Source organism: Haliotis cracherodii, unplaced genomic scaffold (genome assembly GCF_022045235.1).
Source record: "Haliotis cracherodii isolate W230 unplaced genomic scaffold, xgHalCrac1.p SCAF_9, whole genome shotgun sequence".
Classification (NCBI taxonomy): domain Eukaryota; kingdom Metazoa; phylum Mollusca; class Gastropoda; order Lepetellida; family Haliotidae; genus Haliotis; species Haliotis cracherodii.
The window spans coordinates 14,556,637-14,570,890 of record NW_027266343.1 but is presented as its reverse complement, the minus strand read 5'-3'; the positions used below and the strand labels follow the sequence as shown (position 1 = coordinate 14,570,890).

General features: G+C 43.2%; 1 protein-coding gene across 1 annotated transcript in view; it reads left to right on the top strand.

The window, feature by feature from the left end:
• LOC139452298 (HAUS augmin-like complex subunit 8) overlaps positions 1-14,254 on the top strand; it is a 31,782-nt gene that overhangs the window by 10,040 nt on the left and 7,488 nt on the right. Inside the window, exons 6-13 of the mRNA XM_071233719.1 lie at positions 4,468-4,592; positions 5,419-5,537; positions 9,009-9,148; positions 10,311-10,360; positions 10,986-11,056; positions 11,371-11,605; positions 12,792-12,847; positions 13,528-13,644. Coding sequence (XP_071089820.1) covers positions 4,468-4,592; positions 5,419-5,537; positions 9,009-9,148; positions 10,311-10,360; positions 10,986-11,056; positions 11,371-11,605; positions 12,792-12,847; positions 13,528-13,644 — 913 coding nt within the window. The remainder of the gene's footprint in view (positions 1-4,467; positions 4,593-5,418; positions 5,538-9,008; positions 9,149-10,310; positions 10,361-10,985; positions 11,057-11,370; positions 11,606-12,791; positions 12,848-13,527; positions 13,645-14,254) is intronic.

The window sequence follows — 14,254 nt, the reverse complement described above, 5'->3', positions numbered from 1 at the left end:
CGGTTGAAGGGCTTACCACCCCCACACACCTGGTCGCCATCTACTCCGTTCTGGCCATCCCGGACGATCGGAGAAAGACGAAAATTCCCGACCTACGGGCCTGGCTGCGCTCGTTCAGTCTTGAAGACCTGAAGGCCAAGTTCGGACCGCCTGCGTTGGATCTGAATGTGGTCTTCAACGCCCTTCGAACCACTCCCCTCGTCTTCCTTCTACGACCTTAAGTAGAAGACGGGTGTTTCTACTGGTTTTGACTACTGCCGCTCGAGTCCATGTACAGCACGCCCTCGACGTCTCCCGTGCCCGGTTCGAATGCGGTACCCAGGGCGCCGTTCATCATGGACCGTACTGGGACGTCAGCGTAAAGACTCAACTCCCAGGACAGCCTGATAGATCATTCCTTGTCCCCTCCCCCCTCGTCCAGTGTGGGTGCCGAGGATGAGGATGAGCGTCATTATGCCCAGTAAGGGCACTGAAGGTTATTCTACGATCTAAAGACTGCCGCAAGTCTAGGAAACACCTTTTTCTGCCGGTCTCCCCTTCGTCGCAGTCGTTGGTCAGCCGGAATACTTTTCCCTGTGGCTCCGGACGGTCATCCTTAAAGCTTATGAGCCGCCGGATTGGACCCTCCCCCCAAAGGCTATCACCTGAAATAAAATGAGATCAGGGCGATCGTATTTACACTGGTTCTTCACGGTATACTGTTCCATCCAGTCGTTCAGGGAAGCCTGTTCGTGGCGATCGGACACCGCCTTCACCAACCACTACTTCCGTGATGTAGCCTTGAAAGTTGTCGCCGGCGTTCACAGTTTTGGTCCCTGGTTGTAGCCCAACAGGTCATCTATCTCCGACGCCACTGATTCTCCGATACCCTGAGCGGGGCCCGTCGACCTCTCTGGTGTTTATCACCCCAGACGAGACGGATCTCTTGCGTTCCGCATTCGCTCTTAGGTCAGTTTTAGTTTTGGGTTACCCGACTCATTCTATTGCTGTCACCTATCCGGGTTTTACTTTTTGCATCAACTCTCGTTTCCTGACGACAGGAATGGTAGTAGATGTGGACACCGGCGCCGACGCCAACGCCGCTGCTTCTCTGATACCTGAGCGGTGCCCGTCGACCTCACCGGTGTTCCTTGCCTCCAGCCTAGAGGGCTATCCTGCGTTTCGCATTCGCTCTTGGGATTGGTCGTAGATTTTGCCGCCGACGCCGCTGATTCTTCGATTCCCCGAGCGGGGCCCGTCGAACTCTCTGGTGTTTATCGCCTCAGATTAGAGGGCTCTACTGCGTTTCGCTTTCGCTCTTCGGTAAGTTATATATTTTGGCAACACGCCTCATTGTATTTCGGTTACCTATTCGGGCGTTTCGTTTTTGCATCGACTCTTGTTTCCTGAAGACAGGAATGGTCGTAGATGTTCCGGTCATCACTTGTATGCGGTGCGGATTCATCGGACCTTGACGAGGGTTTAATATGGTTCACATCTGCAGGTATGCCCACCGGCCATGCCGTCTGATAAAGATGCAATACGGAGTAATGCAGGATAAGTTAAAAAATTTAGTAAAATCTAAATATTTTTTACATTTGTATACTTATCCTGCATTACGAAGTCTAAGTGCCCTCCCTTTCGCTACGCTACCTCCCCACGAAGTTTCAGATGTTATGTTTAAAGCAGTTATGTGTTTTTGTGTGACGTCATGACTTCCGGGTCACGTGCCAACTGTGAGAGGGCGCTGCCTCCTGAGCTGGTTGGGACAACTTTCTTCAGCAGCTGGATCTCACACAGTTCGTCACTCTGTCAAAGACAGCAGTAAATGCAATACGGAGTAATGCAGGATAAGTATACAAATGTAAAAAATATTTAGATTTTACTAATATCTGAGTGGTGTGTCACTCAGTACATAGTGCACAGAGGCAGCTCAGGTAAATAACACTACCCATGCTATAATCTTAGATATCTGAGTGGTGTGTCACTCAGTACATAGTGCACAGAGGCAGCTCAGGTAAATAACACTACCCATGCTATAATCTTAGATATCTGAGTGGTGTGTCACTCAGTACATAGTGCACAGAGGCAGCTCAGGTAAATAACACTACCCATGCTAAAATCTTGGATATCTGAGTGGTGTGTCACTCAGTTCATAGTGCACAGAGGCAGCTCAGGTAAATAACACTACCCATGCTATAATCTTAGATATCTGAGTGGTGTGTCACTCAGTACATAGTGCACAGAAGCAGCTCAGGTAAATAACTCTACCCATGCTATAATCTTAGATATCTGAGTGGTGTGTCACTCAGTACATAGTGCACAGAGGCAGCTCAGGTAAATAACACTACCCATGCTATAATCTTAGATATCTGAGTGGTGTGTCACTCAGTACATAGTGCACAGAGGCAGCTCAGGTAAATAACACTACCCATGCTATAATCTTAGATATCTGAGTGGTGTGTCACTCAGTACATAGTGCACAGAGGCAGCTCAGGTAAATAACACTACCCATGCTATAATCTTAGATATCTGAGTGGTGTGTCACTCAGTACATAGTGCACAGAGGCAGCTCAGGTAAATAACACTACCCATGCTATAATCTTAGATATCTGAGTGGTGTGTCACTCAGTACATAGTGCACAGAGGCAGCTCAGGTAAATAACACTACCCATGCTATAATCTTGGATATCTGAGTGGTGTGTCACTCAGTACATAGTGCACAGAGGCAGCTCAGGTAAATAACACTACCCATGCTATAATCTTAGATATCTGAGTGATGTGTCACTCAGTACATAGTGCACAGAGGCAGCTCAGGTAAATAACACTACCCATGCTATAATCTTAGATATCTGAGTGGTGTGTCACTCAGTACATAGTGCACAGAGGCAGCTCAGGTAAATAACAATACCCATGCTATAATCTTAGATATCTGAGTGGTGTGTCACTCAGTACATAGTGCACAGAAGCAGCTCAGGTAAATAACAATACCCATGCTATAATCTTAGATATCTGAGTGGTGTGTCACTCAGTACATAGTGCACAGAGGCAGCTCAGGTAAATAACACTACCCATGCTATAATCTTAGATATCTGAGTGGTGTGTCACTCAGTACATAGTGCACAGAGGCAGCTCAGGTAAATAACACTACCCATGCTATAATCTTAGATATCTGAGTGGTGTGTCACTCAGTACATAGTGCACAGAGGCAGCTCAGGTAAATAACACTACCCATGCTATAATCTTAGATATCTGAGTGGTGTGTCACTCAGTACATAGTGCACAGAGGCAGCTCAGGTAAATAACACTACCCATGCTATAATCTTAGATATCTGAGTGGTGTGTCACTCAGTACACAGCGCACAGAGGCAGCTCAGGTAAATAACACTACCCATGCTAAAATCTTGGATATCTGAGTGGTGTGTCACTCAGTACATAGTGCACAGAGGCAGCTCAGGTAAATAACACTACCCATGCTATAATCTTAGATATCTGAGTGGTGTGTCACTCAGTACATAGTGCACAGAGGCAGCTCAGGTAAATAACACTACCCATGCTATAATCTTGGATATCTGAGTGGTGTGTCACTCAGTACATAGTGCACAGAAGCAGCTCAGGTAAATAACACTACTCATGCTATAATCTTAGATATCTGAGTGGTGTGTCACTCAGTACATAGTGCACAGAGGCAGCTCAGGTAAATAACACTACCCATGCTAAAATCTTGGATATCTGAGTGGTGTGTCACTCAGTACATAGTGCACAGAAGCAGCTCAGGTAAATAACACTACCCATGCTATAATCTTAGATATCTGAGTGGTGTGTCACTCAGTACATAGTGCACAGAGGCAGCTCAGGTAAATAACACTACCCATGCTATAATCTTAGATATCTGAGTGGTGTGTCACTCAGTACATAGTGCACAGAGGCAGCTCAGGTAAATAACACTACCCATGCTATAATCTTAGATATCTGAGTGGTGTGTCACTCAGTACATAGTGCACAGAGGCAGCTCAGGTAAATAACACTACCCATGCTATAATCTTAGATATCTGAGTGGTGTGTCACTCAGTTCACAGCGCACAGAGGCAGCTCAGGTAAATAACACTACCCATGCTATAATCTTAGATATCTGAGTGGTGTGTCACTCAGTACATAGTGCACAGAGGCAGGTCAGGTCAGGTAAATAACACTACCCATGCTATAATCTTGGATATCCTCTTTTAAATCACCTGAACTGAAGGTTCATTTGACCGTCGTCCATCGTAAACATCCTCTCCGAAGAAAGCACTGAACCAATGAACTGAAATTTCACACACTTGTTCACACTGCACTTTGTTGAACATGTTCAAGAGGTTCGAATCCCAATTTAAAAAAGTATGCCAGATGGTGCAGCCCTGAAAAAAAAATCTTTTTATGGCCATTAATGTCATTTTGGTACAAAATTGAAGTTAGTAGTTTCTGAAGTGTGTGTTTCCATGGTTACAGAGATGCAGGTTCATCCCAGTGGGAGGTGGAGGTAGACCAGGTTCCCCACCTCTCCATGACAGACGACCACCCCTCCCACCACCACGCCATCTCCCCCAGGGTTGTCCGAGAAACGCAGATAGAAGGTAAACACCACCAGTCTCCACGTTACTCAAACTGGCGTCACTTCCAACCCGAGCTAGAATACATCCTCATCACTGTGAAGCCTGTCCATATTATAGGCTGGTCGGACTCAGTGACTTTGTTGATTGCTTGTCATGGAGCTGACGACATCAACCGTTGGTTTGTCTGGCCAAGACTCACGTTTTGTACAAGTCTCTTTGATAAGCAGAACTGTTACTGTCTGCAGCATCAAGCAGCAGCATGTTGTTTTTTATCCATATTATGAGGAGAAAGGCGCTAAATTTTGTAATCATTTCTTCTTTTAAACAAAGATCATGCGGCCCAACTGGCCATGAAGCCACACATGTTTATTGGAAACAGTCCATCAGAAAAGTCTTAGAATTGAAGGGGTCCTTGATTCAAATGCAATAGCAGAGAGGGACATGACATAATTTCAAGCAGTAGTTACCTCTATGTTTGTTATGTTTGTTTCTTGTTTAACGCCGCACCCAGCAATATTCCAGCTATATGATGGCAGTCTGTAAATAATCGAGTCTGGAATTGGAATCGATGACATGCATCAACCAAGTCAGCGAGCCTGACCACCCGATCCCGTTAGTCGCCCCTTACGACAAGCATAGTCGCCTTTTACGGCAAGTATGGGTGGTTGCTGAAGTCCTATTCTACCCCAGATCTTCACGGGTCAGTTACCTCTATAAGTAATAATTTTTTCAAAAGATGTTCAAAAACTGACATTGATATCAGTACTACCTGTCTGCATGGTAGTTTTTGCCAGGTTCGGAATGTTGAGGATGAAGCTGTATGCTGACTCTGTGTGTTGTTACCCAGGGGCCCAGAAGGACCCGATGTCAGCATCCCGAGTTGTGTTTGTGGAGCCAAGTGAGGACAGAGTAGCGGGACAGTCACGGGTTCCACACTACCCACAACCCAACTTTGACGACTCCCATGTAAGTTTATAGTGATGTCTTATTCTGGAGACAAGAACTCAACCTAAGTACGATCAATTCTAATCTTTATGGAGCAGTTTATAACATGTACTGTCAATGAAGACAGAATTGACATATGGATTTAGATGTTCTTTTTGTCTTTTCAATATAACATTTTGTACAGATACTAGTACCTTTATTGGGAAGTGCTCAGTAAAGGTACTAGGGGCTGAATGGTCGCAGTGGAAAGAATGAAGGAGTTGAACTCCGACTTCAAAATCTCTCCTGTGTTGTCATCCTTGATAATCCAATGTATCATTGCTCCCTTGTATTCTGATAGGACTGTAGCCATGGTTTAGTGGTACAGCGTCCGCCCTGAGAGCGGAAGGTCAAGGGTTTGATCCTCGGCCATGTCATACCAAAAGATGTTAAAAGTTCGAACTTGTCACCCTGCTTGGCGCTCGCTCGGCATTAAGGGGATAAAACAAGGGCTGATTGGCTCGGAGTATTCTGTGTCTGAGTTGGGTATTCATGTTAAACTGCAGCATGGTGTCTCGGTGGGCTAGCACTATGAACACGGCATTAGTTTAGACTACAAGCAGCCACATGCACACGTGCAAGCACATCGCTTATAAGGCGACACTTTTTTTATTTCTTGGTTTACGGATGCGCCGCTCTTTCAAAAAAAAAGAAAAAAGAAAATTTCCCTTTTTTTTATGTCTGCTGATCTTTTCATCAAAAAGTTCAAACAAAGAGAGATTTCATTTCCTCGTCGAGCGTAAAGCAAAGGGAAGTCACTCTGATATTTCTCACTGGGATCCTTCTCTAATACCATCAAAGCTTGTCAACGCAAAGCGCAGTGGTGAACAGTTTACCTCTTTCAACACTGTTGGCCGGTCAAGAAGCCACGAGTCACACACCGCAGGGTAGACCGACCAAGTCACGGCAAAATAGTTTATAACTTTATTAACCTACTTGTCATATCATTCATTTATTAAATCTGTCGCATTTCACAATTTCTGAAATACGTATTCCATCTGATTTTATCATTGTTAATCTATAGATTAGAAATGTATTCACTAGACGCTATATTTCCCGCAATTCGACAATGGGTCCTCATCGAACATGTCAAACAGCAAAATAAAGACGTTTCAAGCAAATCTTTGAATATCTTATACAAAGTAATAAAATCAACAAAAATATAGCTAAAAGTTGCCAAACTGACATCTAAGTTATTATTTCCATCTTTTCATGCGATCGCATGTAATCGTAAGTCAAATGCCATCTCGGCTTTCGTCGCCTCGTATTCTAAGCTCGCACACGATGTCTTTAATGCCAAAATATATGCATAAGAAATCTTTGTCACAGCTCGTAACCTAGCACTATGCATCCATAAAGTTCCATATTTTTAATATGAATCGCGATTTCATGCTTAAAATTTTCAGAATAACAAGATTTAACCCAAACCTTTTGCCAAAGTCTGAAAATTACCGTTGCTGTAATTTACAGAGGCTGTCTTATGTCACTTGCTTAAATTTGACCAATCACGAACCTTGTAGCAGATAATGTCGGTGAAACAATATAAGTTTTTTTTTATTGTATACTGACATGGCAGCCTTCGACGTATGTGTTGTTCATACAAAGCTTTGAAAACAGAGGTATTTCCTCATGTTAGTGAGCGGACAGCCATTATCATTGGGAAATGGGTGATGACAGATATTATTTTTAATTCTTTTTAAAATAATGTTTCCGACTATGTAAACAAATGAAAATAAAAAAGAAATAGGTAAGTGGATTTTATGAAATCTAATATTTGCCGAAAATTGTTAAATTTTCGCTTCATTAGTCCTTAATCTGGACGTTATGAATGTTTTAGCTTACATTATTTTTATTTAAACAAACTTTATGAAGTTGTTAATGAATTATTTAAATAATGTGATACACATAACTTTCATATTTATGAACAATAGGGTTAATTAGACCTTTCCAATAGCATGAATAGTGTATGGCCAAACATGTTTTAGCAAAGATGTTTTACAAGCAGATAATTTCCTTGATAAATGTTGGCTTCATCTATCACACAAGACTCTCTGTGAACTTGGTGTCACAGCAGTAATCTTCTGGTAGGCTGGTGTTGAAAGAGTTATACATCGCCCACTGCTGCCAAAATAGCGGTGTCTTTCATGCATTTCCACCCATGACATGAATATTGTTATATTGCCATTTGTGCACAAGCTGAGTGCCAGTGATTTAATAAAATGTTTTTGAAAAATTGAGTTATTTTACTTTCGTTACTCCAGGATATTTTTTTTCATACCTACCTAACTTTTTAGGACAAAATTCAAGTAAAAAAAATGTGAGAGGCTTTCTTTTTTTTTCTTTTTTTTAAATTGGCCTACCTCAATTTTGAAATCCGTAAACCAAGAAATAAAAAAAAGTGTCACCTAAGTGCTTGAACGGGACGTTAAGTCCCACTTCACCTTACTTCTATTCTGATATATACTATGGATCCTTGCCCCCCAGGGTGGCAGGGTATCCTAGTGGTTAAAGCGTTTGCTCATCACGCCGAAGACTCGGATTTCGATTCCCAACATTGGAACAATGTGTGAACCCCATTTCAGTGTTCCCCACCGTGATATTGCTGAAATATTGTTAAAAGTGGCGTAAAACCATACTCACTCACTCACCCCATTGCTTTGGTTCTGATGTGATGTGAATATCACCACAGAATTTCTCTTCCTCATGAGGGGCAGTCGGGTAGCCTTGTGGTTAAAGTGTTCGCTCGTCACACCAAAGACCCGGGTTCGATTCCCTACATTGGTACAATGTGTGAAGCTCATTTCTGGTGTCCCACGCCGTGATATTGCTGGAATATTGCTAAAAGTGGCGTACTCACTCACTCACTCACTCACTCTCGCTAATGAGCTTGAAATAAATAACCACTCAAAATGCATCTTCAAAATCAAGCTTCTTCCAAGCATGCCCTCAGTATATTTAATCTGATTTGAACTTTGTTATGTTAGCTGGAACAGATGGCTTCCTGTCTATTAGTCCCTTGGGCATGCCAGAAACCTATGATTGTGGGTTCAATTCTGGGTTGGCCCCGATTGTTTCTAGGTTTGTCAGCACCATACCTGTGCTTGCTGGTTTCAACGAAGTGGTAAACGTCTGAGACCTGCATCACTTCGGACTTTCCTCCCACTTTTAAGCTGACACGCTTTGATATAACTGGAATACTGTTAAAAATCGGCATAAGACCAACTTCACTAACTCACTCCTGTGTATTAGGACAGGAGACAGAAGTCATCATGTTGGCTGTATTGTAGACAAGATGCTGAAGCAGAGTTAAATACTTGTGATGTAACCATCTGTTTCAATCCTGAAAGAACAATGCAGTTTGATTATATGTCTGTGTGTCATGTTATTTTAACTGGGCGCTCAGCTCAGATTTGTGTTCAGTGCCAGTGGTCAAAGATGATTTTATGTCTGCAGGAGTCTGACTGTTCTACAAGGGTGGTGGAACCGGTCACTGTGGTGTCCGAGACACAGTTGTCCGACAACGATGCTCCGTCAGTCATCAGCGAGAGTGATGCCTGCTCTCTCTTCGAATATGTGTCCAGCAGTAAGAAAGGGTACGACAACTTCAGATGCAATTTACTTATGAACAGAGATTGTTCTACATCATCCATGTCTTCCCGAATTGGAATTTTATTTATTCTTAATCAAATCAGACATATAACTAAATTTTTTAATTTATCCTATCTCGCACGATGCTTTTCTTCTTTCTTCTTTCGTTACTATATGGAAACATGCTTGAACAAAGTTTCCAGCTTCTAAAAAACAAATCACCTGAACTCATGACCTGTGAAGATCCGGGGTAGAATAGGTCTTTAGCAACCCATGCTTGCCAAAAAAGGCGACTATGCTTGTTGTAAAAGGCGACTAACGGGATCGGGTGGTCAGGCTCGCTGATTTGGTGGATCGATGTTCATGATGTCAGTCACTGGATTGTCTGGTCCAGACTCGATTATTTACAGACCGCCGTCATATAGCTGGAATATTGCTGAGTGCGGCGTTAAACAACAAACCAAACAAAAACCTAAACACATCCGAGCATCACCATGGTCACCACTCAAACAAATAGGTCGTACACTGTAATCTCGTATGGTAGTCCACAAGGAAATGTCACTAGTCCTGCTACAGAGTTGCCATCTACCTAATGGTGAAAGTGGTATTCCACAAGGAAATGTCACTAGTCCTGCTAGAGTTGCCATCTACCTAATGGTAAAAGTGGTAGTCCACAAGGAAATGTCACTAGTCCTGCTACAGAGTTGCCATCTACCTAATGGTGAAAGTGGTAGTCCACAAGGAAATGTCACTAGTCCTGCTACAGAGTTGCCATCTACCTAATGGTAAAAGTGGTAGTCCACAAGGAAATGTCACTAGTCCTGCTAGAGTTGCCATCTACCTAATGGTGAAAGTGGTAGTCCACAAGGAAATGTCACTGGTCTTGCTACAGAGTTGCCATCTACCTAATGGTAAAAGTGGTAGTCCACAAGGAAATGTCACTAGTCCTGCTAGAGTTGCCATCTACCTAATCGTGAAAGTGGTAGTCCACAAGGAAATGTCAATAGTCTTTCATGAATTTACTTGTCAGGAACTGGTAGACTGTTGACATATGTTGATTCTAGCCGGAAATAATAATCCTTACATCCACCCATCCCATGATATTTTTCTTGCAAGAAATAATCATGTATTATCATTTGTTTTCTGGACAAGATTCTACTGTTTTAGATCTTCCAGCTTCAAGACTTCTGCTAAGAGAACGCCAGGCAAAAAGAAAGGTGAGCTATCTATCCCTCCACATCATTGCATGAGCTAACTACTCATTATTGCATCTTTGAGAAGCTAGGTGAGCTAACTACTCATCATTGCATCTTTGAGAAGCTAGGTGAGCTAACCATACATCATTGCATTTTTGAGAAGCTAGGTGAGCTAACCATACATCATTGCTTCTTTGAGAAGCTAGGTGAGCTAACCATACATCATTCCATCTTTGAGAAGCTAGGTGAACTAAATACTCATCATTGCTTCTTTGAGAAGCTAGGTGATCTAACCATACATCATTGCATCTTTGAGAAGCTAGGTGAGCTAACCATACATCATTTTATCTTTGAGGAGCTAGGTGAGCTAAATACTCATCATTGCATCATTGCATCATTGTTCTAATGGTTTCTATACTACAACAGAAGAAAAAGTTAAAAATTGAAAAACATTACAAATAATGAGTGTTCATATCATCCATGTTCATGAAAATTTACTAGCAAAACATTCTATGGACACAGACATTGAAATGATGGGAATGTTACAGAGTTAATGGCAATGGCGTCAGTAGATCGGTCACTCCCTCTGGTTGTGCATGGTGCTGCAATACTTAGTGGTAAAATGTTGTTATTCCTCCTCCATCAGGGGGCACTGTCATCCCGTCACGCTACATGCAGAGTGCAGCCAAGGCGTCCAAGTCACTTTCCTCTGAGAGGGTAGGTTGTGTAGCACTGGGAACTTGTCTCAGTTACGCAGAATTTCAGTTATTATATAGAGAATAATGTTTGAAATACTTTCTTATTTGGAGGCTTCAACATTAAGTGCTTCAGAGATGCTTGACAGCTTTTAACATCACAATGAAAAACTATCAAGAAGAGAAACATTTATCAAGAGCACTAGAAGTTTGTTTCCCAAGTGACTTGAAACCTTAAATTGTATTAATTATAAGAATGACAGTCAATTTTAGTATAATGTTTTCTGTCAACATGTTTTGTATCAAATAAACGAACTAAGCATGTTCCTGTCGCAGAGTTTCGCAGTAGGGAAGAATGTTTCCCACAAGAGCATCGAAGCTCCAGGCTCTGTGAAGAAGCGCAAGCCAAAGTCCGAGTCACGCAGCCGCCAAGTGACCACGCCTGTAGCCTCCACTCATGCAGTAGCCAGCGACAAGAAGACCTCAACACCCACACATGACGTGACCTCCATGATATCCCACGACATAGACGCTTCTGCAATACAAGCCGAGACGTCCGTCATATCACTCGGTATGTGTTCTTGTAGTGGGTGAAACAGCTGCTCGCCTGTTAGATTATAGGCAGATTAATTATTTCAGCCTCCTGTACATATGATCATCAACATCATGATGACCCTGTATTGTTTATAGCTTTTAGTATTTACCATGATGTTTATTTTGTCATTGGTCATACAGTTTATACCATTTCATTCACATGACCCATGAAGATCCGGGGTGGAATAGGTCTTCAGCAACCCATGCTTGTCGTAAAAGGTGACTTCCTTTTCAGACTTCGGGTGGTCAGACTCCCTGACTTGGTTGATGCATGTCATCGTATCCCAATTGCATGGAACGATGCTCATGATGTCAGTCACTGGATTGTCTGGTCCAGACTCGATTATTTACAGACCACCGTCATACAGCTGGAATATTGCAAACAAACAAACAAGACAAATTTCATACACTTATTAAATTTCTATCATTACTTTGGGGGGTTCTCAGGTACTCATCACTAATATCGATCTTGTACCTTTGTATGTGGTATTTCCGTATCGAGGAATAATCATCCTCACAGTAATTGTTGGGTATCCGCTGGTTGTTGGTAGGTTGTGGGTGCAAAACCCCAACCAATTTTTGGTCTTCGTTTCACTTCAAGGCTACTCGGCATCTCACTAATGGGTGCGAAGCCCTTCGATACCCAAATTCAGAGCAAGGGTGCGCAACCCTTGCTCAATACCTTTAACCTGAGAACCCCTTAATGCCAGACATGTAAATAAATAGTTCTACTAACTTGCTTTGTTTGTTATCTTTGGAGGGGCGGTGGGGTAGCCAAGTGGTTAAAGCGTTCGCTCGTCACACTGAAGACCTGGATTCGATTCTCGACATGGCTACAATATGTGAAGCCCATTTCTGGTGTCCCCCGCCGTGATGTTGCTGGAATATTGCTTAAAGTGCTGTAAGACCATGGGTGTAAAAGTGTGTGAAACAACCGCTCGCCTGTCAAATTAGATGCAGATTAATTATTTCAGTCTACGATACCTATAATTCTCAACAAAACCTTGTGAATGTAAAGGAATTTCAAGTTCAATTTTTGCAGTCACCAGTCTTGCTATTGTTTTAACTTGTGTCAGTGGTTTTTTTTAGTTTTGAGGCACTTTGATACTTATCCAAAACATGTCTCACAAGAAACAGATTGAATCTATTTTCCTTTTTTTCAGCGGACATCAGTCATATCAAGCAAGACAAGAAACACCAGAAGCAGGCTGCTAACAAGGTGACGAGCCATCTAGAACCTTGTGTCACAGTGTCGACATTGTCACATAGGAATTTAGATAACTGGTTGGGGGTTGGGTTGCAGAAATGTTTTTTTTGCCCATGAATTTGCAGTTGCTTCACTTGCCTTGTAATAATAAACTGTCCATTACATGTCTGGATACAGGTCAATGTATTTTTCAGGGGGAAAACAAAGCATTGTTCAAAACAAGCATGAAAGGGATTTTTGTTATAGTCCTAATGCTAAAAGTTAGACCTCCGTGGTCTAGAGGTAGAGCGTCCTCCAGAGATCGGAAGGTCCGGGGGTTTGATCCCTGGCCACGTCATACCAAAAGACCTTAAAACGTAAATATGCTTCTTGTTGTTGCCCTGTCTGGTGATCGGCATTAAGGGGCTTATACAAGGACTGGTCGGCTCAGAGTCAGTATACTGTGTCTGAACGGGCTAGCACTATAAATTGGCATCAGTCGGGACTAGTACATGCACGCACGCACAATTTCACCTCACCTCACCTAAGAGTTCAGGGGTCCTTAGATTCAAATACCATTGAAGCAAACCTCAAAACCCAAGGACTGTGCATGACGAGAGGAACAGTACTTGCTCATTTTAAGTATGACGTAAATAAAAATAATAACTTGATGGAAGATGCAATGATGTTTCCCTCATCTCTGTGTGTTGCAGAAGACGGAGGAGGTGAGCCAGGACCAGCTGGACACGCTGTACGCCCGCTACCTGCAGTGGGTGTTTGTGGAGGCCAAGGCTCGCATGGCCTTCCAGTCACAGGAGAAGGAGGCTATGGTAATGTTCTTTGCAACATGATCATGTTTGTTTTACGGCACATTTTGTGTTTCCTTGTAGAAGGACTGCCTATATGATGTAGTGGATAGGGTGTCTGCCCAGAGAGTAAGGTGCAAGGTCGGTGGTTCAATCCCCTCTCTGTCTCTGGTGTAGTGGATAGGGTGTCTGCCCAGAGAGTGCAAGGTCGGTGGTTCGATCCCCTCTCTGACTCTGGTGTAGTGCATAGAGTGTCTTCCCCGAGAGTAGAAGGTCGGTGGTTCGATCCCCTCTCTGTCTCTGGTGTAGTGGATAGGGTGTCTGCCCAGAGAATGCAAGGTCGGTGGTTCGATCCCCTCTCTGTCTCTGGTGTAGTGGATAGGATGTCTGCCCTGAGAGTAGAAGGTCGGTGGTTCGATCCCCTCTCTGTCTCTGATGTAGTGGATAGGGTGTCTGCCCAGAGAGTGCAAGGTCGGTGGTTCGATCCCCTCTCTGTCTCTGATGTAGTGGATAGGATGTCTGCCCTGAGAGTAGAAGGTCAGTGGTTCGATCCCCTCTCTGTCTCTGGTTTAGTGCATAGAGTGTCTGCCCAGAGAGTGCAAGGTCGGTGGTTCGATCCCCTCTCTGTCTCTGG